At 44.9% G+C, this 18,386-nt stretch overlaps 1 protein-coding gene across 1 annotated transcript; it reads left to right on the forward strand.

Annotated features, from left to right (window-relative positions):
• Positions 1 to 1,024: 1,024 nt before the first annotated feature.
• LOC139409022 (nardilysin-like) lies at positions 1,025 to 16,505 on the forward strand. The gene is made up of 29 exons (XM_071153662.1): positions 1,025 to 1,148; positions 1,896 to 2,114; positions 2,385 to 2,643; positions 2,882 to 2,963; positions 3,190 to 3,343; positions 3,615 to 3,688; positions 3,958 to 4,053; positions 4,431 to 4,553; positions 4,726 to 4,783; positions 4,854 to 4,927; positions 5,030 to 5,099; positions 5,230 to 5,428; positions 5,621 to 5,734; positions 5,868 to 5,972; positions 6,195 to 6,318; positions 7,734 to 7,820; positions 8,016 to 8,135; positions 8,339 to 8,390; positions 8,514 to 8,664; positions 9,600 to 9,727; positions 10,022 to 10,184; positions 10,503 to 10,534; positions 11,013 to 11,151; positions 11,299 to 11,346; positions 12,806 to 12,858; positions 12,995 to 13,078; positions 13,493 to 13,700; positions 15,175 to 15,264; positions 15,459 to 16,505. The coding sequence occupies exons 2-29, from the start codon at positions 1,921 to 1,923 to the stop codon at positions 15,693 to 15,695; spliced, it is 3,318 nt and encodes a 1,105-aa protein (XP_071009763.1). The 5' UTR covers positions 1,025 to 1,148; positions 1,896 to 1,920; the 3' UTR covers positions 15,696 to 16,505.
• The last annotated feature ends 1,881 nt before the right edge of the window (positions 16,506 to 18,386 follow it).

Below are 18,386 nucleotides of genomic sequence, written 5' to 3' on the forward strand. Positions count from 1 at the left end.
ACATACACATGGTTAGCAGATGTTATTGCAAGTGTAGCGAAATGCTTGTGCTTCTAGTTCTGACAGTGCAACAATATCTAACAAGTAATCTAACAATTCCACAAAAACTACGTAATACACACATCTAAGTAAAGGAATGGAATAAGAATATTTACATATCAATATATGGATGAGAATTTTTTTTGGGGGGGCTGTATGTAATAACACTTAAGATTTTCTGGGCTAACAATGTAAGAAATAATACATAAAAAAACAAAATGCTGAAATGTTTCCTAAGGGCTAGAAGCGAGGTGGCCCTCTGTCTGCGCCACGTTGGTAACCAGTTTATAAAAGCAATAAGGCACCTCGGGGGTTTGTGGTATATGGCCAATATAGGGTCTGTATCCAGGCACTCCGCGTTGCATCCTGCATAAGAACAGCCCTTAGTCGTGGTATATTGGCAATATACGACACATCCTTTGGTCTTAAATATGCCACGGCTGTTAGCCAATTAGAATTCAGGGCTCGAACCACCCAGTTTATACATGTAATTATTCAATGACAGAATCATAGAATTAGAATGAATCATTCTAATTATATGGACAGAATCATCACAATAGAATTCTTATTCTTAGGACCGAATCATCACTGCTATTTCAGATTTTTTTTCTGATTGTCAGACAGACAAAGATCAATGTCAAGCGGGTGAAGTGACATTTTTCTTGTCTATTTTAATTCTCCCCGTCATATCACACCTGAAAAAATAATCATGAATTGGTGGTGTTGTGGAAAATTGTGGTGAGTATATTTCATGGGCATATCGCGGATCAATCATGCATGTGGATGAAATCCGTTCATGCAATGGCTGAGATAATCCCATCCAGAGTATATGAAGATATGTGAAAACGCGCACGCACACACTTCACCGGTGTATAATCCTGCTCAACCGGGTGTGTGTTTTTTTTCTTCGCTGAAATGTTTTGCACGGGACTAACAAACAAGCATTAATGTATGTCGTAAAATATATTTTCTGTTTGAAGCAATCAGATGTTCCGTTGTTGCTTTGTGCGTTGTTCCCAGCGAATCATATCGCGGTGTGCACACGATTGGGTAGTGTGTTAGGTTGTCCAGACTAGTGCTAGATAACTTTCATTATTTAGAAAAAAAAGGTAAGTACATTTACAAACGCTGTGCATAATAGCCTATATTTGTTGTTTTTATTAGTTAGTGGTATTGTGTTATACACGTTGATACAGAGCAGTTTTTGTATTCAAAATCCGACATTTCAATGGCGGTTTGGCTACTATCGAAAGCCGGATGGGATTACTGAAAGTCGTCATGCTAGCTAACTCTTAGCTAGCTAGCGCCCGCTGTCTGCAATTTTGTGTTTTTTTTTCCTTATTTTGCAATTGTGTGTTTTGACTGATGACCTGAATTGACAGTGACGTAGCTAGCTAGAAAGTAACAGACCCTGGCTGTTGATACCCCTTTTTTGTGCATACGTGATACTGAACTAATGTGTCTTATCCGTTTCACCATGTCAGCGTATGGTACTAACGTTTTACGTTAGCTAGCTATCTTCCGAATCTTCCACTGCTCTTTGACGTTGCAAATAGTTAGCCAAGGTAGCTAGCTAGTCAGCCAGTGCATGATGTATCCACAAACACTAGCCAGCGTAACAACATAATTGCTGATCTTGTTTAGCTACAATGCGATTAGTCTGGCTACCACATTTCAGCCCCCCCCCCCCCCTCTCTTAAAGTCCCTTAAACCGGTCTAATACCCTCAGATCTATAGGAATAAGTGGGTAGGGGGCTACCTGGTTGATTCTGGCTGCTTGCTCAATTTCACACATTCTTGGCTCTTTATGCTCAAATGCTGCACTATCTGAAGGGTTTCATGTTGTGCAATTGCAGTGAGAAACCTGCAGCTCCTGAGAGAATGCCTCAGACGAGTAAAGTGAATAGTTCTGCAGCAGGCGGCCCTGGGCAGGTGTCTGCACCAGACCACGGTGAGCCGCCACCACCCCAAGCCGAGCCCAGGGACCTGGCTGCGGGGGATGGAGGGGTAGGAGGTGACGAAGACCAGGGAGACCTCCAGATCAACAAGTCACCCAGCGATCCTAAGAAGTACAGGTAAGATCAACTTGAAATAAGGAACATTTCTAAATTCAGATATAGACACGTAATCTCCCTCTGAAAAATCTACGGAAACATACTGGTATGGACCCAGAACTTAATTGAGCAGCTGACCAATTCCGCAATACTAGTTCTGGGTTAACCAAGATTAATAGCTGCATCATCAGAGTGCGTGCGAATTTCTCTACCCGTCCCAGGTGGTGATGTTTTCAGTTTCACTGAAGTAGAACTGGCTTATCATATTCATTTATTTTACTCGCTCTGAAGGTATATCGAGCTGACCAATGGCCTGAGAGTTCTCCTCATCTCAGACTTTAGCGGGGCAGACGGCAAGGACGCCTGCGGAGAGGAGGAGGAGGAAGAGGACGGAGCATCAGGAGGTGGAGAGGAAGCGGAAGAAGAGGGGGATTCAGGGGAGGGCACAGAAGAGGAGGACGAGGATGCGGAAGAAGAGCACGACAGTGACTTTGAGGAGCTAGATGAGGAGCAAGAAGGGAAACAGAAGAAGGGGAGCTCAGAGAAACAGGTTGGTTTCCCTATAGCACAATACTAGGCTAATGCTTCCAGATGAGTGATCCAACAGCTCACAGAGGGAGCATAGCCACAAGGGTGCTATGCAACCAGCTAGTTCACTCTAGGGATAGTGTGATAAAGTGTGGGGACTGATGGAATTTATCAAATGAAAAAGTGTCTGTGCTTGCATGCTCGTGCATGTTGTGTGTGTGTTTTTTAATGTGTGTACTCATCCCTCCTGTGTCTCCCAGTCTGCAGCTGCTCTCTGTATCAGTGTGGGGAGCTTCAGTGACCCGGAGGACCTTCCAGGCCTGGCCCATTTCCTTGAGCACAGTGAGTGCTTTTAACAGGGGACCTTGTGTAATGTATCGCTACAGAAAATGATGCACATTCTCAATCTAACACTACATTGGAACACTACCTCTAAACAACACGTCTGTCTGTTTCTCTCTATTTCTTTACCTGGTCTTCCCTCTAATCTTTTGACTCTCGCTCTCTCTTTGCACTCTCTCTCTCTCGCTCCCTCACTCTTTTCCTCTCGTCCTCTCTTTTCTCTCAGTGGTGTTCATGGGCAGTGAGAAGTACCCCGCTGAGAACGGTTTCGATGCCTTCCTGAAGAAGCACGGCGGAAGCGACAATGCCTCCACCGACTGTGAGCGGACCATCTTCCAGTTTGACGTCCAGAGGAAGTACTTCCGCGAGGCTCTCGACAGGTGAGCCAAGCTGCCTCAAAGGAACAGTTCAGCCCCAAACCAACCTTTTGTTAGCTGTTTTCATGCCTCAAAAGTGGCCCTAAATCGAACTTGTCCAGGGTCGTTTACAATAGTGCACACTGTTCAGAAACTTTTGCAATGGAAAATTAAAATAAGTATTTATTATTGGACAAGTTTACTCTCTGTTTCAAAACGTGTCCTTCCGTTTCGTGCATAATGAATACGACCCAAGTGTGCAGTTTGTCATTGGATGATCTCTCCCATTCCCCAGATGGGCCCAGTTCTTCATCTGCCCGCTGATGATCGAGGACGCCATCGACAGAGAGGTGGAAGCAGTGGACAGTGGTGAGTCGGGGAATAGTAAGAGGAAACCACGATTGTAGTCAGTCTCAATAGTCTAAAGAAACCTCCCCCTTTCTCCTTCATCTGCTCAGATTGGTTTCACACAGCTGGTCAGCATGAATGAAGGACTCAAGATGACGAGAGACCAGTGTAGACAACTGAGACCCTTCCAATGTTGAATACCACAGCCTTTTTCCATGCCCTAGCCTCAGTCACAGTTCCCACTCTCACTCCTCTAATGGATTGTCCATGCCTCTCCCTTTGATGTGCAGAGTACCAACTGGCTCGTCCATCAGACTCCCACCGCAAGGAGATGCTGTTCGGAAGCCTGGCCAGGCCCAAGCACCCCATGGGCAAGTTCTGCTGGGGTAAGGATACACACATTGGCTGTCATTTCCCAATTATCTCTCCTCCATCGCAAATGCTACCCAGGTACCAAAGGCTTCCGTTGTTCGACAAACATTCTAATTCTACTTTGTCCTGCTTTGCTTGTAAAACAAATAGTTGGAAGCATTTTCATTTGCACTTTCCTGCTTGTAAATGTCTCTGTGATCGTCAAGTGATGTCTGCCTTTTAAATATGTACACGGTGAGCTTTTATTACATGCTTATGGATGGTAATGTCTATCTGCACGGTTAATAATGCGGAATAAGTTATTTCAGTCATTCAAGTTATTACACTATGTTAAAACGTTAATTAAAGGTGTAATAACATATGTCCTCGTCCTGTCCTCGGTCTCCCCCAGGAAATGCTCAGACCCTGAAGCACGAGCCCAGAGAGAAGCAGATCAACACCTACCAGCGTCTCCGAGACTTCTGGAAGAGATACTACTCTGCTCACTACATGACCCTCACAGTGCAGTCCAAAGGTAGCTAGCCAAACGGCCAGACGCAAAGGATCCCTACTCTACTGAAGTGAATGGGGATTGTAGTCAGTCTACTGAAATGAATGAGGATTGCGGTCCGTCTACTGAAATGAATGGCGATTGTAGTCGATCTGTTGAAATCAACTTGACTCAACTGTCCTTGTCTGTCCATCAGAGACATTGAACACACTGGAGGAATGGGTTAGAGAGGTCTTCAGCAAGGTGCCCAACAAGTAAGTGCACACGGCCACATGCATGCTGTCAAACATACTCGCGCTCGCTCACTCTGTCACTTTTTTGCAGCGCCCAACCGAGGCCTGACTTCTCTGACCTCCAGGACCCGTTCGACACACCAACCTTCAACAAGCTCTACAGAAGTACACAGGCTTTAAACTAACATTCATACATGCCATTTTATCAACCTGTGCTTACTTACTGACTGTACCAATTCCTCAATTTCAATCGTGTGTGTGTGGCAGTTGTTCCTGTGAGGAAGGTGCATGCTCTCACAGTCACCTGGGCATTACCTCCTCAGGGCAAGCAGTACAGGTAAGCCCCCCTCAACAATGGCACCCTCACCTGTTGAACCGTTCAAAGACCAATTTAGCAAATATTTCCACCTCACAATTATCCTGCGCTCCACACAAACTGCTTGGTTTGTCTTGGTGTCTCCGTGTAGGGTGAAGCCCCTGCACTACATCTCCTGGTTGATTGGGCACGAAGGCGCCGGCAGCATCTTATCCTTGCTCCGGAAGAAGTGCTGGGCCCTGGCTCTTTTTGGAGGGAACAGTGAGACAGGCTTTGACCAGAACACCACCTACTCCATCTTTTCCATATCCATCACGCTCACTGACGAAGGATTCCAGAACTTTCATCAGGTCAACTGGCGCGCGCACACAGACAGACAGACAGGCACACACATGCAAAAACACATAAACACACACGTGCCAATGTGTGATGACACACACACACAGACACACACACTGTGCAAAAACTTATATACACACACACGCCCATGTGTGATGACACACACAGTCTGGATGTAAAGTGCAGCCGTTTTCCCTGTACAGGTGGTTCATCTAGTGTTCCAGTATATGAAGATGCTGCAGACTCTGGGTCCACAGCAGAGGATCTATGAAGAAATCCAGAAGATCGAAGCCAATGAGTTCCACTACCAGGAGCAGGTACAGTCACACTTCCCGGTCTAACCCTCTGTCGCAAAGCTGACTTTTTAAGCTGTCATTGCCATGACATAATGCGTCATAAGCAGGTCATAAGTGACTTGAGGGCTCTGTACGAACTTCTGTCCCACCACAGACCGACCCCATAGAGTATGTGGAGAACATCTGTGAGAACATGCAGCTCTTCCCCAAAGAGGACTTCCTGACTGGAGACCAGCTCATGTTTGAGTATAACCCAGAGGTACTGCCTGTCTGTCTCACCAAGTAGTCATTGGATCATTCCTAGTTAATCTGTAATGGCTAATTTCCAGACACTCTTTGTACTGTTGCAGGCCCTAAAAAGTTAGGTCACCCCACAGTATTGTCAGAACAATTGCCCATACCAAAGCCTGTACTGCAACTGTAATGCACGCAACTGTATACTTCATTGAAGTGTGTGTGTGTGTGTGTCTGTCCTCTACAGGTGATCTCCTTGGCCCTGGCCCTGCTTACCCCAGAGAGGGCCAACCTGCTACTGCTGTCCCCGGAGCACGAGGGCTACTGCTCCCACAAGGAGAAGTGGTTCGGCACCAACTACAGCATGGAGGGTAAGAGCAAGTGTCTCTGATTAGGAGTGCTGATCTAGGATCAGGTGCCGCTTTTCCATTCATTTTGATCTAAAAGGCTAAGCTGATCTTAGATCTGCACTACTCTGAGACACTGTGAACACCGGCCCAGGATTTGCTTAAAGTGAGATTGGCTGAATTGGACCTACAATAACTGTTATTGTCATCATAACAAGATATTACCTTTATATGATTCTTCTTACAGTGCTGTAGGGACGTGCCGAGTACTCTGACAAAACGAGTATCGTAACGGATTTGGAGATTTTTCCAAATACCATTATGACACAATTTTTTAATTTTTAATTTTCCGTGATCAGAATGAAGTCATTTTCAGCTGCCAGCACGCATCTCTCTTTCACTCAAAATATGTGTGCTCAAAATAACTTCCCCAGACAGACACTCGCACCGCCACTCGTCTCAGGGCACAAGTCTGCCCTTCTCCGAACACGTATGAGTCAGAATCCATAGCTAGTCATTGTAGTTTAGTCAAGGTATTTTCTGTAGACTTTGCTGAGGCCAATGCGGTTGTTTTTATCTGTCTACTTGGTGTTGTTTAGTAGGCCTACTTTGTCTGTATAATTATTCCATTGCTGACGATGTCTGCCGTTATGTTGTGATCCATGCCCATGCTTGCTGTTATTATTTCTGCTCACCCAGGCATGTTTACCTCCAGGGGTCCTATCAAATGGCTAAATGGTCCATTATATGAATATCTTGAAACAATTTATATGTTAGCTTGGTATATAACACCATCCTAGAGCAGGGGGTTGTGCAACAGGTCAATCGCGAGCTTCCAGTACCACCTATGAGTAGCTCGCCAAACAATTCTGAAAGTGCGTGTGTTTTTTTCCCACGTGTTCCACCACAAACTACCGTAAACAAATCTCACACGTCACAGACACCTCAAGATCCAATTAAATTCACATTGACATTATCCCACACCTGGTTAGCCACAATTAGTGTGACATTTGGCTTTTTATGCCATCTGCCAATTCATTTCCAGCTATTTTTTCCCCTGTCTGTCTGTGTGGTACATACGTTGCCAGTTAGCGTTAAAGATAACCGTCTTCTGGGTAGACAGACAGACAAAGGCTTTTCCCTAAACCTTCTAAATTAAATGTTAACTGCAAAGTAGGCTTACATTGCATTTGGAAAGTCATCAGACACATTTGACTTTTTCCACATTTTGTTACGTTACAGCCTTATTTTAAAATTGATTAAATTGTTGTTTTTTTCCCTAAAATCTGCACACAATACCCCCATAGTGACGAAGCAAAAACACATTCTCGGTGGCCGTATATTCAGCGGCTCATTTCGTGACATGATTAAGATAGTGTGTGATGTTAATGTGGTGTGTTGGTCTGTGACTGACTGAGTGTCCTGTTCTGTACTGGCAGACCTACCTGAGGAGTGGGCACGGCGCTGGGCCGGAGACTTTGACCTCAACCCCGACCTCCACCTGCCTGCTGAGAACAAGTTCATTGGTCAGTACAGATGATGGACATTGTTGTGCACCAATCACATTTACTCTTCAATATTCACTTTTCGGTCTATTAATGTGTAAAACATTTTGGGGCCATATTCCTATCATTTTTTTAAATTATTTTTTTTATCAAACATAAATAAATCCTGGGATTGACACAGACAATAGGCTATATCCTGTTCCTTTGTTTCCATAGCAACGGATTTCACCCTGAAACCATCGGACTGTCCAGACACAGAAGTCCCGGTGCGGATAGTGAACAATGAGAGGGGCTGTCTCTGGTTCAAAAAGGACAATAAGTTCAAGATACCTAAAGGTGTGTCTGTGTTTATTGGAGTGTGTTCTTGACTTGGTTATATATATATATATAACCCAAGGGAATTGTAGTGACATGTGATCTACTCTTTTTCAATATGTGTAAGACAGAAATGTTAGTAGCTACAAGGCTATTTAACACATTTCAAATGACACAATGTTCTCGTGATTTAATACATTCCCTCTTTTATTTTCTTCTGTTAGCTTATGTCCGTTTCAACCTCCTCTCCCCAATGATTCAGAAATCTCCAGAGAAGTTAGTATTTTATATGAATTAATGTCTTACAAAATCTTTGCTTTTGATTGCTATTCACAATCGCTCCTAGCTGCAAAAGTTCTAGAGGTCCTTTCTAAATGTCTATGTATTGTGCCCCTGTAGCCTGGTGCTGTTTGACATCTTTGTGAACATCTTGGCCCATAACCTGGCAGAGCCGGCCTACGAGGCTGATGTGGCCCAACTGGAGTACAAACTGATTGCTGGGGAGCACGGACTCGTCATCAGGGTCAAGGGCTTCAACCACAAGCTGCCTGTGAGTGTTGCATGCATACATACATACATACATACATGCATACATACTGTACATGCATATCAAATTTTATTGGTCACATACACATGGTTAGCAGATGTTAATGCGAGTTTAGCGAAATGCTTGTGCTTCTAGTTCCGACAGTGCAGTAATCTGACAATTCCCCAATAACTACCTAATACACACAAATCTAAAGGGATGGAATATGAATATGTTCATATAAAAATATGGATGAGAGGTAATGGTATAAGAGAGTATATTCAAATGCGATGAGTAATGTAAGATATGTAAACATTATTAAAGTGGAATCTTTTTTAAATGACAAGTGAGTCTCTATGTAGGCAGCAGCTTCTCTGAGTTAGTGATGTCTGTTTGACAGTCTGATGACCTTGAGATAGAAGCTGTTTTTCAGTCCGTGTAGATGAAGGGGAGGAGACAGGTGGAAGAAGGATTTTTAAGTCTTGAGACATGAATTGTGTATTGTGTACCTTTCAACTGGTGAGTGGGCAAGACAAAAGATTTTAGTGCCTTGGAACGGGGTATGGTAACATGTGCCAGGCGCACCGGTTTGAGTGTGTCAAGAACTGCAACGCTGCTGGGTTTTTCACACTCAACAGTTCCCATGTGTGTCAAGAAGGTCCACCACCAAAAGGACAGCCAGCCAACTTGACACAACTGTGGGAAGCATTGGAGTCAACATGGGCCAGCATCCCTGTGGAACGCTTTCGACACCTTGTCGAGTCCATGCCCCAACGAATTGAGGCTGTTCTGAGGGCAAAAGTGAAGGGGTGCAACTCCATATTAGGAAGGTTTTCCTAATGTATTGTACACTCTGTCTATAAACCCATTCTGCACTTCAACAAATGTGCCCTAGCTTCAGACAACCCTAAAGCTGACCTCCTGCCAACTCAACCTCCCTGCCTCTGTCCCTGTGTTAGTTGCTGTTGAACTTGATAGTGGACCACCTGGCAGACTTCACGGCTGAGCCCGGTGTGTTTAACATGTTCGCAGAGCAGCTGAAGAAGACCTACTTCAACATCCTCATCAAGCCAGAGAGGCTGGGGAAGTGAGTTGGGTTTCAAGCACTGTGACTGCTCCACCCTGTATAGCATACAGTATCTGGCTGCTCGTTCTTTGCAAATCCACCCACTCATTTTCTTCTTATGTGTCTCTCTCTAGCTGTCTTTATCCCTCTCTCTCTTTTGGAACACGAGTCAGAGTTGTAAAAGTGATAAAACTACCTTCAAAACAGTAACACTGATAAATTGGTGGGATGAATTATTTGAACACATCCATTTTTTTCTCTTCCTCCCCCTCTTTCCTACATCTCTCTCTCCTTCCTTTCCCCTCCCTCTCTCAGGGATGTGCGTCTGTTGATCCTGGAACACTGTCGCTGGTCGGTCATCCAGAAGTACCAGGCCATCATGAAGGGCCTCACCGTGGATGACCTCATGACCTTTGTCAGCGGCCTCAAAGCCCAGCTCTACACCGAGGGGCTGGTGCAGGGCAACTTCACGAGCACTGTGAGCACAAACTGACACATTCAGAAACGCACACACTTCACCAGTACTGTAAGCCTCTTTATAAACACACACGAACACTGTCTGATGCACACAAACACTAAAACATACACACACTGTTTTTAGCTTGTCTAGAGAGGACAGACTAAAATAGCTGTTTAGCGCTAACCCCGGCGCTTGCATCCCAGATCTTTCTCGCATGTTGATTATTGTCCTAATCAAGTAGGTGATGTGAAGTAATACATTTGAATTATTCTGCTGCTATCCCTATGCTATAATAATCATGCTAATAGGCATTATGCAACTGTTTTTTGCCCACAGGAGTCAATGAAGTTTCTGCAGTATTTTATTGAGTAAGTATCCTCCGCATTCTCTTTCTTAACTCTGAAAAGCAGGTCTGTAGCCTTCAGGTTAGCGCGTTGGACCAGTAACCGAAAGGTTGCTGGTTCAAATTCCGGAGCCGACCAAAGTGAAGAAAACAAATCTGTTACGGTGCCCTTGAGCTTAGCAGGGGCCCTGTACAATGGCGACCCTGGCCGTGACCCCACTCCCTGCGGGTGTCTCGGGTGGAGTTGGCAAATGCAAAGAAACAAATTCAATAAAACATTTACATCACACACCTGTGTGTAACAGGACAAATATAAGCCCCCTCCTTTTATTATTATCGTCAACCAACGCAGCACTTTCTTACTATTGTTATTACTTGCAATGATTGAGATTTGTGGTTGGTATGACCTACTTTAGTTGAATGAACTGATTGTAAGTCACTCTGTACAAGACCGTCAGCTAAATGAATAACATGTAAATGCAATAATCTTCTGCGCTCTACAGCAAACTGCAGTTCAAGCGTCTGTCCGTGGAGGTCCCTGTGCTCTTCAGAGTGGTGGAGCTTCCTCAGAAGCCTCACCTGTGCAAAGTCAAGTCCCTCAACAAAGGAGATGCCAACTCTGAAGTTACAGTCTACTACCAGGTACCTAACGTTCAGCCAACGGTCGGCCAACCTTCGCCCAACATTTCCCCCGACCTTCAACCAACATTCGCTCAACATTACAGTTCGGTCTGTGTCTGTGGTCTTTTGAGGTCGATAAATAACCTGTATTTTTCTGTCCTTGTCCAGTCAGGCCTGAAGAACCTGAGAGAACACACGCTGATGGAGTTACTGGTGGTAAGTGTCGTAGCTAACAAGGCTTGACTGGAATACTAAGGGTTCTATTTTCGGCCGACGCCAAAGAGGCGCAAGTGTCAAACGCATGTTAGTTTGCAATTTCGTTGGCGCCGAGGTGGGAGGGGTGGCAATATTTGAGATGTGTCCTTAAATACAAGAGCAAAAGTGACAATGTCCTGCAGCCCATCCTATTTGGAAATATTGTTGTTTTAAAAAACCAGATGCTTGTTTTCCGTTTCATTTCAAGCCCTCCGTAGTTTACCCTTAACCTAGGCCTAGACTATTAAGGCTGCTTCAACAGCAATGTGTCTTGTCTTTTTTTATCCTGGCCTTGCAAAGTATCCTATCCCTAAAAGGTGTTTAAATGGTCTATTCGTCAGAGTGCCTTGAATTGAAAAGACGCTGCACATCCTACCTGCGTACTTCATTTCATTTGTTCAAGTATCTATCCCAGAAATCCCCTCGGGTTACCAAAGATGCACTCCTCCCTCCTGACTTACTTAATAATTTAAGTATCTCCGACAGGCCTAGGCTATATTTTGCTTATTGAGAACGTGTTTCACACGTACAATAGAATTTACGAGAGCCTAGTATTTGATTTATTTTGGGAGAAGTGCGATGCATAAAGACGTGTAGGTTAGGCTATACTACAGCCAATTACAACAATGTTGACCTGACTGCCGACAATCCAAACATAGGCGTTGAGCAAGTACTGTTTTATATATTTATTTTTTTTGCTATTAGGCTATTCTTTACTGTAGCCTATGCAGTTTAATAAACTGTAGTATCAATCCACAATGGACCAGGATGAGAATAGTCCATGCCCCCAGCCAAATTGGAGTTGATGACAATGCAAAGACCGTCAATAACATACAGAACTTGAGGCAAATGCATGCAGTGCAGTATTAATCCATGGAACGCTTTGATTGGCCAGTGTGTGGCCAAGTTTTCGTCATACCTACAGTTTGTTTATTCATCAAAACCTAGCCCTTTCGCACCACTGCCAACTATTGAGCTCATAATTCGAGCTGTGAAAATAAATACTAATATTTCGGACACACCTCCAGACCTATAGTGCTGCCGCCAGCGATTCGATTTACCATTGCGTTAGGTTTTTGAAAATAGAGCCCTGAGTCAGTGAGTGGTGTTATGGGTTAAAGGGATACTTCAGGATTTTGCTACGCCCTTTATCTACTTCCTCAGAGTCAGATGAACTCATCAATACCATTTTTATGTCTGCATCCTGTATAAAGGTAGTAAGAGGTAGTTTCGAGTGCCAATGCTAACTAGCGTTCACGCTATGACTGGAAGTCTATGGTATGCTAGCTGTTACGCTAGTTAACAACTTCTTTCAAACCTCATGCGGAGACATAAACATGTTATCCACGAGTTCAACTGATTTGCCAAAATCCAAAATTGTCCCTTTAATGAAGTGCTATCTTTGCTGCTCTGTTCCCAGATGCACATGGAGGAGCCTTGCTTTGATTTCCTCAGGACAAAGGAGACTCTTGGGTTAGTCCCGTCCCCCCCCTCATAACTAAAAGAATAAAGAACTAATGTGTAATATCTAATAAGTAACTACTACTTAATAACCACTACTTAACAGAGCAGTGTTGACTGATTTGAACTCTGACCTTGTATCCATCAGCTATCAGGTGTACCCCACATGCAGAAACACTTCGGGAGTCCTGGGCTTCTCCATCACCGTGGAAACGCAGGCCACCAAGTTCAAGTGAGTCACCAGCACTGTATGTCTCTTACGCTACACTTGATCAAAATGTTGTTGCGATACGATTATTTAATTTCGTGTGTGACGTATTGGAATATTCGACATGAATAAGGAAACCCAACTTGTAGTTGTGCGTCAGGGTCAGTGACCGCTGCTGATGTTTTGTCAGGGGCAGTTCAGAGGAGAAGGATGGTAGCGTCATGTTCAGGTCAGATGGTTAGCATTGTTGAATATAGAAGTGTATTACACAGTAGCAGTACAATATGCTTCACATAAGCCTGAGAAGGTTATCGAAAGATTACAAGGGCAAGATTTTGAAAATAACTCTCTTTTTGAGAGATGCCATCCCCTTTCTGTTTTTTGAATACAAATAAGAGGCAGTCTGACGCACCCGGTGTCCGTTTCTCTCCCTCCCAGCACGGACTACGTGGAGACCAAGATCGAGGAGTTCCTGGTGAGCTTCGGGGAGAAGATGACCAACCTCACGGACGAGGCCTTCAAGACCCAGGTGACTGCTCTCATCAAGCTCAAAGAGTGTGAGGACACGCACCTGGGGGAGGAGGTGGACCGCAACTGGTTCGAGGTGGTCACCCAGCAGTACGTCTTCGACCGACTCAACAGAGAGGTAAGACTGTACACGGTCACGGCCGCATGGTTTACTCCAACTCTGTCATAATGTCGACATCAGGTGTGGCTCTCCTCTGGGGGCCCTACCCCTCCCTCATATACAATACATGACCAAAAGTATGTGGACACCTGCTCGTCGAACATCTCGTTCCGAAATCATGGGCATTAATATGGAGTTGGTCCCCCATTTTCTGCTATAACAGCCTCCACTATTCTGGGAAAGCTTTCCATTCAATGTTGGAACATTTGCTGCGGGCACTTGGTTCCATTCAGCCACGAGCATTAGTGAGGTCGGGCACTGATGTTGGGCGATTAGGCCTGGCTTGCAATTCGGCGTTCCAATTAATCCCGAAGGTGTTTGATGGGGTTGAGGTAAGGGCTCTGTGCAGGCCAGTCAAGTTCTTCCACACCGATCTCGACAAACCATTTCTGTATGGACCATCGCTTTGTGCATGGGGGCATTGCCATGCTGAAACAAGAAAGGGCCTTCGCTAAACTGTTGCCATAAAGTTGGAATCACAGAATTGTCTATAATGTCATTGTAGGCTGTAACATTAAGATTTCCCTTCACTGGAACTAAATGGCCTAGCCCGAACCATGAAAAACAGCCCGAGACCATTATTCCTCCTCCACCAAACTTTACCGTTGGCACTGTACACTCAGGCAAGTAGCGTTTTCCTGGCATCCACCAAACCCAGATTTGTCTGTTGGATTGCCAGATGGTGAAGCGTGATTCATCACTCCAGAGAACATGTTTCCACTGCTCCAGAGTCCAATGGCGGTGAGCTTTACACCACTCCAGCCGACGCTTGGCATTGCGCATGGTGATCTTAGGCTTGTTTGTGGCTGCTCAGCCATGGAAACCCATTTCATCAAGCTTCTGACAGTTATTGTGCTGACGTTGCTTACAGAGGCAGTGAGTGCTGAAGCACGGTTGCAACACTCACTATGACTTTTGGAACCGAGGACAGTTGATTTTTACGTGCTTCAGCACTCGGCGGTCCTGACCTGTGAGCTTGTGTGGCCTACCACTTTGCGGCTGAGCCGTTGTTGCTCCTAGACGTTTCCATTTCACCATGACCGCACTTACAGTTGACCGGGGCAGCTCTAGCAGGGCTCACTTGTTGGAAAGGTGGAATCCTATGACGGTGGCACGTTGAAAGTCACTGAGCTGTTCAGTAAGGCCGTTCTACTGCCAATGTTTATCAGTGGAGATTGCATGGCTGTGCGCTCGATTTAAAAAATGGTTTTATTTTATTTATACACCTGTCAGCAACAAGGGTGGCTGAAATGGCCACATCCACTAATTTGAAGGGGTGTCCACATACTTTTTGTATATTTAGTGTACATGCCAGGCTTGCTTCACTATGACCCGCACTAGGTGGAGGAGGGGGCGGCTCAAACGTCTGGGGGAGAGAATGGGTAGGAATGTTTATTCATGCACTAACTCATCCTGTCCCGCTGTGCTGCAGATTGAGGCTCTGAAGCTCATCACCAAAGCAGAGCTGGTGTCCTGGTTCATGGAGCACAGGGACACCACCAGCAAGAAACTCAGCGTGCACGTAAGTCTGCCAGCTTTGACTGTGTGTGTGTGTGCAAGGGAGAGGGAATGCGTTGAGCATTCCCCATGGAATGAATGGAGAGGGATCTCATTCGCTTTGTCCATTTAATATATACAGTCATTGGCACTATCCTTCTTTCTGCTATTCCAGAGCGTACTGTAATCTCGCTTTCTCTCCCTGTCTCTGTGTGTCAGGTGGTAGGCTTCGGAGAAGAGGAGAACGACCAGGTAGGCCAGAGCAGCTGCGGCCCGAACCCCGCAGGGGGCGAAGTGGACCAAGACCAGGCCCTTAAAACCTCCTCCTACGGAGAAGTGTCCAAGCTGACCTTCCTGCCCGCCTCGCCCATGCTGGCCGACGCCACGCTCATCAACGACATCCGCACGTTCACCTCTTCCCTCACCCTCTACCCCTACCACAAAATCCTCAAGTAAATCGGTTCCGCAAAGCGGGAGGCGAATGAAGGAGCAGGGGGAGCCATATTAGCTCAGGACAACGATCCAGGCCAGGCCACAACGCAGTGCAGTGGCGTCTTCAGAAGGGAAACCCTCCTTTCTCCCTCTTCGTTCCCCACCGTTTCACTTTCTCTTTTCATCCAAGATAATAAAATAACAGCAGCAGCAGGCACTAGTATTAATAATTGCAATCACCACTAGTTCGCTAGGCACAAAAGCAGCTGGTGTTAAACGAAATTGGTCGAGAGCTTGTCCTTTTCATTCTCACCGGTCCCTGATGGATTGAATCGGAGGAATCATGTTAGCAGTAGGGACTCTGGGTCTGGCTGGCAGGGAGGGCAGACAGAGAGGGTGGAAAAGAGGAGCGGGTTCTATCATGTATCTGTCATTATCTTCATTTTGTTGTTATTTGAACTTACTATCACATATCGTATGAAACATCACCTCTAACATTGATGAAGGATTGTGTGTAATTTGAACAATGGACATCAGGGTTAACATCTGTTCACGCTGTAAGATTCTGACCGTAGAAAAGTCAAGTATGTTTGTCATGCCAGTGAGCCTGATTCCATGTTCGGTATGTGACATAGTTTGATTTGTTTTCCAGGTATGGTTTTAACTGTAATTGTGTTTTGTAAAGAAGGCTAACTGTTACTGTATACTGTAGGTTTAACATTTTCAGCCCTACCTCTTGCCTTTTAAAACCACTGGACGACTGGCATGTTTTAATCTGTAGCCTGTTGTTTATCATCATCTTTCCATGTAAATATTTATTAAACGTGAAATGTCGGATGTTTCAGATGTTTTTTTTGGTCTTCTCTTTCATTTGATATCATGCGGCGTTGATGACCAGTTCTGTTAAATGCCCATTTACAGTTGGTGCTGAAACATTGTTGATGGATGAGGTAAATTGTCATACCATACTTACCTTGTACTGTCCCTGAAATACATTTAAAGCACTGGGATTAGTGCCAACTCTCAAAGCTGGATCCTTCGATCCCCAGTTGATCAGGTGGATATGGAACGATGCACAACCTATTGTTACCCGAGACCCTCTAGAGTCTAGACCCATTGTGGATTGTCATCTTGTGGATAGGACCTTCAAGTTTGGTGGGGGTGTTAAGTGTAAAGCAATCAATATCTACCCTGCAAATGAAAATGGGTTCCTTTGAAAGTTCCCAGAATTGCCTGGGGTGTTGCCAGAATGTTCTTGTGATATTCCCGAAGGTTGCACCAAACATTACAATGTTCCGCAATTTCCAAACGTGTTAGTTTTTCTGAAGTTAATAGCATATTTATTTTAGGCTTAACATAATATTCCATTGAAGTTCACGAAATACCATTTTTTACCTTGTCTTGGAGTTCCTTAAATGTTATACTTTAGCAATAAGTCCTGAGGAGATGTGGTATATGGCCAATATACCACGGCTAAGGGCTGTTCCTAGGCACTACGCAACGCCTGGACAACCCTTAGCCGTGGTATATTGGCCATGTACCACAAACCCCTGAGGTGCCTTATTGCTATTATAAACTGGTTACCAATGTAGTTGCAGCACTAAAAATACATGTTTTGTCATACCTGTGGTATACGGTCTGATATACCACAGCTGTCAGCCAATCAGCATTCAGGGCTCGAACCACCCAGTTTATACCTAATTCAACATGCACATTTATAGCTCAATGCATAACAAAGCGGAGTAGTATACATCTCCATTGTTTCTAGATTTAATGGCAATTCACGTTTGAGGACTGTATTGTAGGCCCACTACACGGTGATAAAGCCATAACCAGTCAAACATTTGGACACCTACTCATTCAAGGGTTTTTCTTTATTGTTGATACAGCAGTCAGAATGAGTCGTCTAATGCTCCATTGTGTTGACTCTCGCCATTCATTCATTCTGGTGCAGCGTGTCAACGTATCTCCCCGATCAGCTGTTGTCAAACACCTGAGTTGGAAAAGACCGGTGAATTCTATGAGATCAGATCAGAGGAACAAGAGGAGAGTGAGGAAGGAACTGTTTTGTCCGTGGGCCTCTAAAGTAGCACACACAGACGTACTCCCAGCAGTTCTAATATCAATAGATGGCTTGGCTGTATTCCAGGCCTCTTCCCAGCCTGACTTTAGATCAGTGCTTAGGGACTTAACTTTTACACGCAACCATTCACACACTAGACACACACTACTGTTCCAGACCTACCTGAAACCAACCATGTTGTTCCAGACCTACCTGAAACCAACCATGTTGTTCCAGACCTACCTGAAACCAACCATGTTGTTCCAGACCTACCTGAACTCAACCATGTTGTTCCAGACCTACCTGAACTCAACCATGTTGTTCCAGACCTACCTGAACTCAACCATGTTGTTCCAGACCTACCTGAACTCAACCATGTTGTTCCAGACCTACCTGAACTCAACCATGTTGTTCCTGACCTACCTGAACTCAACCATGTTGTTTCAGACCTACCTGAACTCAACCATGTTGTTCCAGACCTACCTGAACTCAACCATGTTGTTCCAGACCTACCTGAATTCAACCCCATATTGTTCCAGACCTACCTGAATTCAACCCCATTCTGTTCCACACCTACCTGAATTCAACCCCATATTGTTCCAGACCTACCTGAACTCAACCATGTTGTTCCTGACCTACCTGAACCCAACCAT

The sequence above is a fragment of the Oncorhynchus clarkii genome, chromosome 5 (assembly GCF_045791955.1).
Source record: "Oncorhynchus clarkii lewisi isolate Uvic-CL-2024 chromosome 5, UVic_Ocla_1.0, whole genome shotgun sequence".
NCBI lineage: Eukaryota > Metazoa > Chordata > Actinopteri > Salmoniformes > Salmonidae > Oncorhynchus > Oncorhynchus clarkii.